Source organism: Sceloporus occidentalis, unplaced genomic scaffold (assembly GCF_023333645.1).
Source record: "Sceloporus occidentalis isolate IW3139 unplaced genomic scaffold, rSceOcc1.0.p SCAF_335, whole genome shotgun sequence".
Taxonomy (NCBI): domain Eukaryota; kingdom Metazoa; phylum Chordata; class Lepidosauria; order Squamata; family Phrynosomatidae; genus Sceloporus; species Sceloporus occidentalis.
In genome coordinates, this window is record NW_028317315.1 from 528,771 (window position 1) to 540,369 (window position 11,599).

An 11,599-nucleotide genomic window follows, 5' to 3' on the forward strand; every position below is an offset into this window, starting at 1 on the left:
CCAGCATGAAACAAAGGGAAAACTTGCCAGGATTCCTTATTCGGCAATGTATTTAGGAAACCGTTCCGGGCAGAATCAGCTCCCTTAACCCCTCCATGGCTGAAATGGAAACGGGAAAGCCAACGTTTTACGTACGTGAGAACACAACGCCAGTCTTTGAAAGGTTCCAAAAAAAGTTTTCTCGATAGAGAGGATTCCCTAAATATATATATAAACTGAGTGCATGATTTAGTAGAACGACATGTAACATTAGTTGCAAGCCTCTTTTGTTGCCCCAAGAGCTTGTAATCTATTCTAGGACACATGCTACTATTGCCATCTTTAGGACCACTATCGTGTGCAGCTATGGCCTGATAACTGTATTAACCCTTTCCCTGCAAACAATATCCAAACTTCCTAAATACTATTTAGAACTGTAGACAGTTCTAACACAGCAAACAAAAAAGTGATCATATGGTTTATCCCCTACTTCATAATAACCTTTTAATGCCCTGCATTCACTTGGCTTTGCTATACTTTTACTAGATTGGAATTTACCATATCTACTGGGAGGCAAATCCTTGCACCTGTGACTTTTGTGAATGCTTGAGAAATCTGCTTTCGCAAACACGGTTCTTACAACATACCTTCATGGCACCTGCTTATTTAACTATACAATAAAAGCATTATATGGTAACTTAGCTAATACATATGTTTTTCTTTGTTAGCACTAATAACAAGAAAGGTTTTGTTCAGCCGCTCCCCAAAAGTATTATCTGCTCAATGAGTCATTTCAAACATAACTCCTGTCAGAATCCAGCACTTACGGCAACAGAAAATTCTGCTGGTATTTTACTAGAAGATACATAGAACTGTGAGCATGTGTGTGCGTGTGTGAGCGTGAGCATGTGTGTGTCAGTGTGTGTGTGTGCGTGTGTGTGAGCCTGTGTGTGTGAGCGTGTGTGTGTGTGAGCGTGTGTGTGAGCCTGTGCGTGAGCATCTGTGTGAGTGTGTGTGTGCGTGTGTGTGAGCGTGTGCGTGTGTGTGAGCGTGTGTGTGAGAGCGTGTGTGTCTGTCGGTGAGTGTTACTGAGGGGTACTAGAAATATATTTCTAAGTGTGATCTGACGAGCAGGGCTCCGATCCCAGGGAAATGGCGGCGTGGAACAGAATGTCGCAAAACAAATGGTTTCGCTGTCAACGATTTGACAGAACGGAAACACACACAGCTGGTGTTTATAATAAGCTGTTGCCCGACAGATGTAGGCAGCCGATAACACGAGCTTGTCTGGGAGTGTTAATGAATAACCGGCGTATAAAGCTCTGTGGGTCGGCGTTCAAGTCTTAAAGCTTTATGATTTTATCAGCTTTACCCCCCCCCCCAAAAAAAAAACATTCCAGGTGTCCTGATCAGATCACCTGGCCCGGAAGTGGGTAAGGTTGCCCAATAGGTGGGTGCGGGACGGGGGGTTGTTAGCCAACATCACAAGGAGGTCTCGGGGGAGCTGCAATGGAGGTCTGTGCTGCTGTCGGGACTGTCCCACAAAAATCAGAACTATTGGGACACAGGACGGATCCTTGTAGTCTCGGAGGTGCAGGGCGACCCCAGGTCATAGGTGACCCCCCAAGGCTTCTTGGCTTTTATTTGCTCCATAATATAAGCGCACATAACCGAGCACTAATTTCACACGTTCAGTAACATGTTCCCAGACACGGCCATTTCGATCTAAAACAGGATGCATGCGTGAGGAGGGGCCCCTGAACACGCCAGGACTCCAAATTGTCTTTGGCAGAGAACGCGCTCGGCAAGAGGAAGTTGTGTGTAACCAAGAGAGGTTGGGCCCCAGACATTTGTTGCACCCAGACTTCAATAATTTTATTTACATTAGAGGCAGAGATATAACAGCCCCCTGCAGCCGCAGAAGAGCGGGGGTCTCCCAAGGACTAATGACGTCTGCTATTAATTACCACGCATGTGCGAGTGTGCACCTTGCGCGTTATTGGCTTGTATTTGCATGCGTGATATAACTGCACACATGTACCGATTTAACACATGCACAATTACACGTGACACGAGGGGGGGGGGGGCAACACAGCTTGCAAGGGTCCCAGTATTTATACCATAAACTAGAGGTTTGGCAGGTCTGTTAGACCACCCCACAAAACACAGACAAACCTAGGAGACATACACCTTATATGTCACCATACCTCCCAACGGTCATGTTTTTTGCAGGGACAGTCCAGATTTTCGAGGGCTGTCCTGCTGTACCCTGTAGCTGCCCCACTACCCTACCTTTGCAGGCAGTAGGTAATATGGGGCCCGTTGAGGAGATCCTCTTATCTAACCTGACAGGTTCCAGGGGGGTGAGAAGTTGATAGAGGTCTGTGTTGTTGCCGGCCCCTCTATATTGTTTTCCTCTTTTTCCTACAAAATCTTAACAGACGACCTAAGATTGGTATATTCCATAAAATATTGTTGGCGATACACTGGAGACATTAGAGGAGGACATTGACCTTCTGGGCAATATTGCTTCAGACGATTTAAAGCTATTTAAGAAATGTAGTGAAGTGATGGGGAAAAGGGTGAGGTTTTTGGCAGAGAGAAGGGCGAGAGGTGAAGGAAGTTATTAGAACACATGTAAGACTTTGCTTAAATCATAGCTTCTGAAAGTCAGTCCCCAGGCCCAACGATTAGTGAAGATCTTACACAAGAACATCGAGATCAATTAGTATCTGTCATTCTGCCAAATTAACCTGTGCCGATGGGTGTCAGCTCTTCTCAGCCAAAGGGACCCTCAAAACCTCTTCTTGCCAAGACCTTGGGGTAGACTTTGAGAACGTTTGCTCTAGAATTTGGGCCGTCTATCTCCAGACATGAATGTTACTGGGTTTTTAATCAGTACATTGTGTAACATTATACAAAAATCATTGGATTAAAAATATAAAAATAATAAAAAATCAGCCGAATTGGTGGATTGTGCATTAGATTTTTTTTATAGGGTGCTATCCACAGTTTTAGGGCCATACATTAGCCTGTATAGGGGTAACCCAGTACTGAGGTCCACCTGCAAAACTACCAGCCTACTTGAATTATATTTTTACATCGTTTTCCGAATAGGTATTTTGGACAACCCACGGAGAATAAAGAAGCATTAAGACTAAAACAAACAAGGGTGAGGCATCATTCTGATGCAAACCACATACAGAGTTTTGTCTTATTATGATTAAGTTACATTATCACAGAGACTGGCCATCTGGCAGACGGGCAAATGCCCAGAGGGCCGCTGCCCAACATCACTACATACACACCCGATCTGCAACTCCAGTGTGCGCCCCACCAGCCGGCTATGCCTGGCCTAAAAACACGGCATGTCACATCTCATGTGCCACATCTCGGCTACCCTTACATCATAGGCGCCCACCAGAAGATCACCGGAAGATCAGGAAGATAGGCTGGTGTCCTGAGGGCTAAGGAGTCCCCGCTTCGGTGGTCATGGACAAAACATTCAATTTCTAGACACATCAAAATTGTATATTTCTTGGAAATTTTTATCTTTAATAGCAGAATTGGTTCTGTGTCAAAATGATATTCCATAGAAATTATAATTACAATTATTTAGCACAAACAGCCTGGTTTTTTTATTATTTTTGTACCTTCATTTTAATTCACATAACAGTGAAAGCCATTTCTTGTACTATTACTAACATTCAGTTCAGTAGAGCAGTCCTTGCCCATTCCAGTGTAGACTTGACATAGAATCTGGAAGGAATTAAGCCCCTTGTGCTGTTGACTTAGCCTATTCAAATCCCATTACAAAAGTTCTTAAGTGGACGAGATCCAGAAACATTCACTCAGTATCTAATTATTTATTTACACACATTCCTTTCTCCAAAAATCGCAGGAGTATCAATGCCATCGTCTAATAAATCTCCCGTAAATCCCATGACTCAGGTACCTAAAAGTTCATTTAGAAGACAAAGTGCCCACATTCCAAACATCTCACATCAACCCTTTATTTGTAGTTTAACTTGTGTGTCTTCTTCCGAGGTAAGGAAGGCTCAAGTCCATTGTTAGAACTCCACCAAGAGGCGAAGAAATGAATAACATAAATTACAAGCCCCCGTCTAGAATAACAAACTATAAAAAATTAATCCTTAAATACCCCCGTGCTTCCTTGGAATGTTTTATATGGCATCAGCAGCATCTCTGGAGAGCTTTGATAACTTGGAACAAGTCCTTCAACACCAGTTATAGAGCAGGCGATTCATTACAATCTAACGCATGCACTGCTTAAGTCATTTATTTGGTATAGTCATGAAGGGAGCAAACGACTCGTATGTTTGATAATTAGTTATAGATTAAGGATCAAGAAGATCGGCTGGTGATCGTAGGGCCAAGGAGCCCCATACTTGGCTGGCAATAGATAATCCAATATTTCTTGGACATTTTTTTATCTTTAATAACTGAATTTAAAAACAAATTGTGCTGCATCAAAAAAGATATTCCATAGAATACTATTCTTTAGCCCAAAGAGCATGTTTTTTGTAATTATTTCTGAGCCTCAATTTTATTTCTCTGCATGTCGTCATAATTTAATAATACACAGACATCAGGAGACAGACCTCTCACCCCCTCCTAATACACAGACATCAGGACACCTCTCACCCCTCCTAATACACAGACATCAGGACTCAGACCTCTCACCCCTCCTAATACACAGACATCAGGACACAGACCTCTCACCCCTCCTAATACACAGACCCCTCACCCCTCCTAATACACAGACATCAGAACACAGACCTCTCACCCCTCCTAATGCACAGACATCAGGACACAGACCTCTCACCCCTCCTAATACACAGACATCAGGACACAGACCCCTCACCCCTCCTAATACACAGACATCAGGACACAGACCTCTCACCCCTCCTAATACACAGACCCCTCACCCCTCTTAATACACAGACATCAGGACACAGACCTCTCACCCCTCCTAATACACTTGTGTACATCTAACTTTGGTTTGCTTAAGTATTATTATTATTTTGTATAATCAAAGCCAAAAATACATAATTTCACGTTTGCAATAAGTAAATGTTTTATTGAATAGCAATAAGCAAATAAAGCCCCCATATTCTTTTTCTTCCAGGAGCACATTAGATAGACGGGCAGCGCGGGCAGGCAGCGAGGTCCCAGTGCCGAGCAGGCTGCGTTGGAAGTCTTGGTTAGCGTACTCGTGTAGTAGCTGTTAACATAAACAGACAGATTTTAATATCAACTCAAAACTCACTTAGTAAGCACAGATGTAACTATAATAAATTAGATTAATTTTTAAGAGTAGCTATTAGGCAAATCTTGGCATAGAAGGTAGGCAGAAGGAGCCTGGACAGAATGGGAAAGTGATTGGGAGGAAAAATGGACAGGAGCGACAGAACTCCAAATAAACTATTCCCACGCAGCTTCAGTTGGCTTCTAAAAATGGGGAACTCTTGGCACGTTTATCCACCTTCGAAGCTTGGCATGACATAGAACACGGAAAAGTCTACAGAAGCTGACAGGGATTTATTCAGCTTCCGCTGAGCTCATCTATTAGCATATGGAAATCCCGTTTGGAAGATCTATGTTCTTTACATAGTTTGGAATAATCTAATATGACTTAATTGTGAATTCTGAGTTTTTTTTGTGGACACAACCAAACATTAAAGGACACTTACAGGTTATAGTAGTTGACGAAGAGGAAGAGGATGAGCCGTCGGGGATCCTATGGAGAATACGAACAGGAATGAGGCATAATTCTTGCTCTTTTTTTTTTCATTCATATAATTACATCTGATTGACTTTGACATAACCAGTTTGTATCTTACTCTCCAAATACGGTATGCCAGGAAATGTTTTGTTTGTTTTGTCTCTTTTTCATTAAGCTCTACTCTTGTCTGACTTTCTAGCAATGATTTTTTTATACACACATTAAGCTTCCAAACAATGCAAGCAATGTTCCTTCATAACCTATTCTTATGTTAGTCTTTTTCCTGATGGTACCATGACATTGAGGTAGAAACCTTGAAGGATCTCTACAACCTCTATGGTTCTTAGATGGTAGAAGATCAGCTTTCTTTTCAGCGGTGCTCATAGATTGCACACCAGTATTTGTTTCACTTCGTTCTGTGGACATTTGTGAGTAAGTCAAATAAAGTCCTCTTAAATTCTAAGTAGTTAACGTCTTCAGTTTCTCTGTACTCAATACTCAAAAGTGCTCGGTCCTCTATTCATTTTAACAAGGACTCACTTGACGTCTTGGCCATCCAACAGTTCTCTGTACTTGGCGATCTCCTGCTCCAAACGGGTTTTGATATCCAGGAGCATCTTGTATTCGTTGCTCTGGAGTTCCAACTGATTACGAAGTTCTCCTATCTCGGACTGAACTGCGAGGATTACCTCCTGGAGCTGAGACAGCTGCACACAATAACGTCCCTCTGTCTCTGCCAAGGAAGCCTCTAACGCTGATTTCTGTACATGAAGAAGAAAGTTCATTCAGAATTTAATAGGAGGAACAGAAACCTTTATACTTTTTTCAAGTCTAGTTGAGTGGCAGTGACTCGATTAGTAATCTACAATGGATCTATGCTAAAAATACATGTGGATCGGTGGGATTAAGAAAAGAAAGAATGGACGGGGTTAGCAGTTGTTTCTTCTGATCTACTGCTTGTTTGAGATATCATATAATTCTGAGTTTACCATAGACAATAATCAGAAGGATGGTTGGCTTCACAACATTTATTTTAAGTGGAAAGTAAAGAGGTCCCCTGTTATCCTGTTGACGTATATATACTCCACAGCTACACATCGGTTGTACCATTTTTAGTTCTGGAGGTCCAGCTCCAGTACTCACCATGCTGAGCTGAGACTGAAGCTCTATTTCCAGGCTCTGGAGTGTATGTTTGAGGTTTGTGATCTCTGATTTGGACGTTTGGATCTCCTGACTACCAGTCACCACTTGGTGTTGCAGCTCTTTGCTCTGAAATATAATACCAAAAAAATATATAAATATATATCATTATATATATAAAATAAAATATTTTTATAGAATAAAATACATTATTGTAAAAGTATATGTGTCCCTGTTTACGCATGTAAATAGCCAGCTAGATGAAAGACAAATAAGAACAGTGAGAAAACTGTCCATTAAAGGATTATAATGGCGCCTCGAGAAATAAAGCGATTAAGGAGATTACTGTGATATTATTCTGCAACATCAAAGAATAATGCTAACTCCAAACTACCCCTTATACTGATTCAACTAATTAGTAGTAGATTCCAAAATGAGGATCTGCCACTTGAGACGGTCTTGAAGATTTTAAATAACATTAATATAGAGGTGTAAATTACAGGCTATCTTGGTGGTGCTGCTGAGACAGGTTCTAGAAGCCCTAGGGGTAAATCGGAACTAATCCACCGGCCCCATTCCTTACTTCATTCCAGGGCTCAATGGGTGAATAGGAGGGATAGGTCCAGTTGTCCTGAAACTTTGCATTGTAGTGTGTGCAACAGCATTAATGCATATATATTAACACATTTTCTGCCGAAAATGAAAAATTCTAATATCTATGGATCATCTCCATCACTTCATGCCCAGCTTCATCTGTGATGCTACTAGAACTAGTTAAGATTACCTTACTTTTGGTCCTCGAGCACTCACCTGGGCCAGGAACCATTCTTCGGCCTCCTGCCGGTACTTGGCTGCCAACCTTTCATAATCAGCTCTCATGTCAGACAAGACTTTGTTGAGATCGTTTCCTGGAGCAGCATTCATCTCCACGTTCACCGAGCCGCTGACTTGTCCTTGCAATCCCTTCATTTCCTACACACGTGAAAACACAGAAAAAGCTGAATTCTAAAAGTAGTTTTTGTTGTAAGGGAAAAGCCGCCAGTCCCTTTATAAGTAATTAGAAGACGACTATGTGTTTTGATGTTATTTATGTTATGCTTGACCCCTGCTGCAGTAACGACTGTTGGTTACATTAAGTTTAGAGACCTTGAATGAAAGGCATGGCTCACCTCCTCGTGGTTCTTCTTGAGATAAGCCAGTTCTTCTGTAAGGCTCTCAATCTGGGATTCCAGGTCAGATTTGGACAGGGTTAGCTCATCCAGTACTCTACGGAGGCCATTGATATCAGCCTCCACACTTTGGCGAAGGGCCAACTCATTCTCATATCTATAACCACAATAAAAGGAAAGTTGGTATTTCTTTAGAAATCAGAAGCATGACATTATTATTTGTGGATTGCATTTGTTATTTGAATATATGTACATATATGTTGCTTCTCCATACTCCTCATTATATATAACCTGTTACAGAATAGGGTGATTGTGAACTTTTTCTTAGGACTTACTTGAGTTTGAAGTCATCCGTGGTCAGCCTGGTGTTATCAATGGTCAAAATCACTTTATGATTTTCAATTTGGGCATTGAGGATCTGGAGATTAAAAAGTCCCAAGAACAATAGTAAGAAGAATGTAGAAACCATTTATAAGAAGCTCTGCCTAATAAAAACAGAAATAACTCATTCAGAAATGAAGTAAGACTTTTTGTGAAATGGTAAGAGGAACCATTCCATGCAAGCTTTTTATCCAGTTGGATAATTACCGTCTAGTAAGCGGTTTGATCTTGTTTTATAAAATGTATCACAGTGTAATGAACCATTTGTGGTTTAATAAGCTATTAAGGAGCCATCAATAGTATATCATGGATTGTTATTTATCATACAGAGATTCATTTTAAGCATTGATGAATCTACTTCATCTCCCCTCCCCCAAAAAATCCAAAAGGCTCAATAAATCTATAAAAACAAAGTATGGAAGACTTTAAATAAATCGATCTTATTCCATATTATCCATATTATCTCAGCTTTGGCTGAAGAGCTCAATGGAGACGTTTGAGTTGACTATTTGATAACTATGCTATTCATTAATTTCTTGATCATTCTAGTACAAAGAGAGACTGTTCTGTACAAGCCAATCCTTACACAATGCCCACGGGTGGGTGTAAATGAGCGTGCGTTAGAAATATCTGGAAGGCATGGGTTTCGAAATACATGTGGCTAAATCCAGAGTGTTGTGAAAAGTTTGCTCAATTTGTCTATGCTAGGCGAATTCTAAAGCATCGATATAGTTACAAAGTCACAAAACAGACTAATTTTAGGAATTTTAATAGTGCTTCTGATTGGACATTCATCCCATGTCCCTAATGGCAGTGGATGTGTTAATATTAAAGACGCCACTGGGACCAGCGCTGATTGGCAGCAGGATTATGCAACATTGACAACCAGCTCAACCACAAGGGTTGCGATCGAAGCGCATGTGTATCTTTCCCTGCTGCCCAGCCACAAAGTCACATGCACTCTAGTCCTCCTCTTGCATCAGATCCTATTGCTTATGGAACATCAATGACTAATCCTATGCAATAACCACCCAAAATATGATCACCTGGTGTTTTTTGTATTACTCAGCCTTGCTCATGGGGTGTCAGTATATGATAACCTCTGCATATTGAAGAATATGGTTGAACACTGCAGCAAATTTTCATGGAAAATATCAAGGATGAACATTTAACATACAATCTATAGCACATGTTGTAGGTGGAAAAGCCTATAGCCTACCTTGGTTCTCAGCTCCTCAATGGTCTTGTAATATGGGCTGTAGTCAGCTGCCTTGCTGACTGGGCTCTGCTTGTCATACCATTCACGAATCTTTCTCTCTAGTTCAGCATTGGACTCTTCCAAGGCTCGTACTTTGTCCAAGTAATTGGCCAGGCGATCGTTTAGGTTCTGCATGGTGCTCTTTTCATTGCCAGAAAGGAGGCTATTGCCATCTCCAAATCCAGACCCTTGGCCAAAGCCAAAACCAGCTCCACCACTAAAGCCAGCTCCACCACCAAAGCCAGCTCCACCACCAAAACCAGCTCCTCCAGCAAAGCCAGAACCTACTCCACCACCAAAACCAACATTATAGCCACCTCCGTAGCCAGAACCTACATTGCCAGCAAAGACACCCCCAACCTCTCCATCCTGGCAAAACCCTGCATTGCCTCCATAAGCACCACCTGCTCCATATTTTGAAAAGGACACCGAGTTCCTGCTTCCTCCACCTCTTCCACCAGCTACAGCCCCACTTGTTTTGAAGGAGGATGAAGAAGAATAGTAAGTCATTTTTACAAGCAGGAAAGGATCCTAAGTGAGCACCACAGCCTGTTCTATAACTGAAGTGGAATATCATGCACCCTGGTGCTCTCCTTATAAATATTTTTTCATGGGTGTCACCTTTCAAAGCCTAATTAATATTCATTCCAATACTGGATTGATCGAATGTGGGGGGGGGTTTTCTTCATTATTTTTATTCTTGGATACTGTTGACACATAACATTGACAGTGGATTTTTTTTTTCCTTTTGTTTATTCATTGAAACCTATAATTTAGAATGGGAGGATTCCTACACTCATTGGCAGATCTGATTCTGATAATGACACCTCATTGAACTTTAGGAACAGATCAGTCCACCCACATCAGTAATGCTGCTAATCGCACAATGAGTACCTGAAGAAGAGGTAGCTGCAGGTGAGATCAACGTGAAAAAATTGGAGCTCAGCCAAATAGGGTGGATGTTGGAAGCTTCTAAGTCTGCAGACCCAAGAGTGAATCTTCAGTGCTATGATTGTCAGCTTCTCCGGTTACTGAACCTTTTATGAGTTTGTGGGGTTTAACTTGTTTTTACCTTTCCTAACGCTTTAAACATTGAAACAATCCTATGCATCGAAATAAAGAAAATTCCAAAACTTTTTGTTTTCTTTTCTGAAAACTTTTACAGCACGGAAGAAAAATGATAACAATAATTAGCTTTATTTCATGGTCTCTGCACTAGTCCTTTATTTAAATGTACTTTTTTAGTGAATGGCTATTTTCCTAGTTATTCATTTAGTGGTTGATCCAGTTTTGTTTGCATTCACTGAACTGTGATTTGTGGTTGAGATTAAATATTTCATGTTCACCGACTACCATGGGACATCATTGCGAAACATTAGCGAAGCCTCACATATGGGCTTCTTTTGGTTAAATACATAGTTATATAGTTACATAGTACATGAGGTTTCAAAAAGACCTACTGTATGCCCATCAAGTTCAACCCTTCCACCCAACCTTCCTACTCTTGATCCAAAAGAAGGCAAAAAACCCTAATTACGCTACTTCGAAAATAATTCCTTCTTGACTCCAAAATGCAATCGGATTTCTCCTTGGATCAAAACGCTCTAAAATATTAATTCTATTCATAGCCCTATTTAAATAAGCAGAATTCACTTAGGAAGGCCACTCATTCACTTTCTCAGAAGCTGCTGTCCATCTAGAAGAGGTGTGAGGTCTCCTGCACATGTACACTGGCATTCTTACCTAGCGGCAGGAGACAGGTCCAGTGGCTTAGCAATGAACATCTGAACATCAACTAAATAGACTAATGTGACATCAAATTAAAAGGTCAGGGCATCAGAGTTCTGTGTAAATAGTGTTTTTGGTATATATTTATTCTCAAAAGTTTTCATCAATAAATGTCATGCCTTTTTTATGGAATTATTG

General features: G+C 41.1%; 1 protein-coding gene across 1 annotated transcript; it reads right to left on the minus strand.

Moving 5' to 3' along the window:
- Positions 1–6,261: 6,261 nt before the first annotated feature.
- Positions 6,262–10,183, minus strand: LOC149274381 (keratin, type I cytoskeletal 19-like). Its single transcript, XM_089505617.1, has 6 exons — positions 9,635–10,183; positions 8,370–8,452; positions 8,035–8,191; positions 7,676–7,837; positions 6,869–6,994; positions 6,262–6,486 (listed from the first exon to the last, which is right to left on the minus strand). Exons 1-6 carry the CDS (start codon positions 10,181–10,183, stop codon positions 6,262–6,264), a joined length of 1,302 nt encoding a protein of 433 aa, XP_089361743.1.
- Positions 10,184–11,599: the final 1,416 nt, after the last annotated feature.

Excerpts from the sequence above, each read along its gene's own strand:
- LOC149274381 (XM_089505617.1), bottom strand. The coding sequence starts at position 10,183 with ATGACTTACTATTCTTCTTCATCCTCCTTCAAAACAAGTGGGGCTGTA. Across the intron at positions 6,995-7,675 it reads AAGAATGGTTCCTGGCCCAG|AGCAAAGAGCTGCAACACCA; the intron begins GTGAGTGCTCGA and ends ATTATATTTCAG. Across the intron at positions 6,487-6,868 it reads TTCAGTCTCAGCTCAGCATG|AAATCAGCGTTAGAGGCTTC; the intron begins GTGAGTACTGGA and ends CTTCATGTACAG.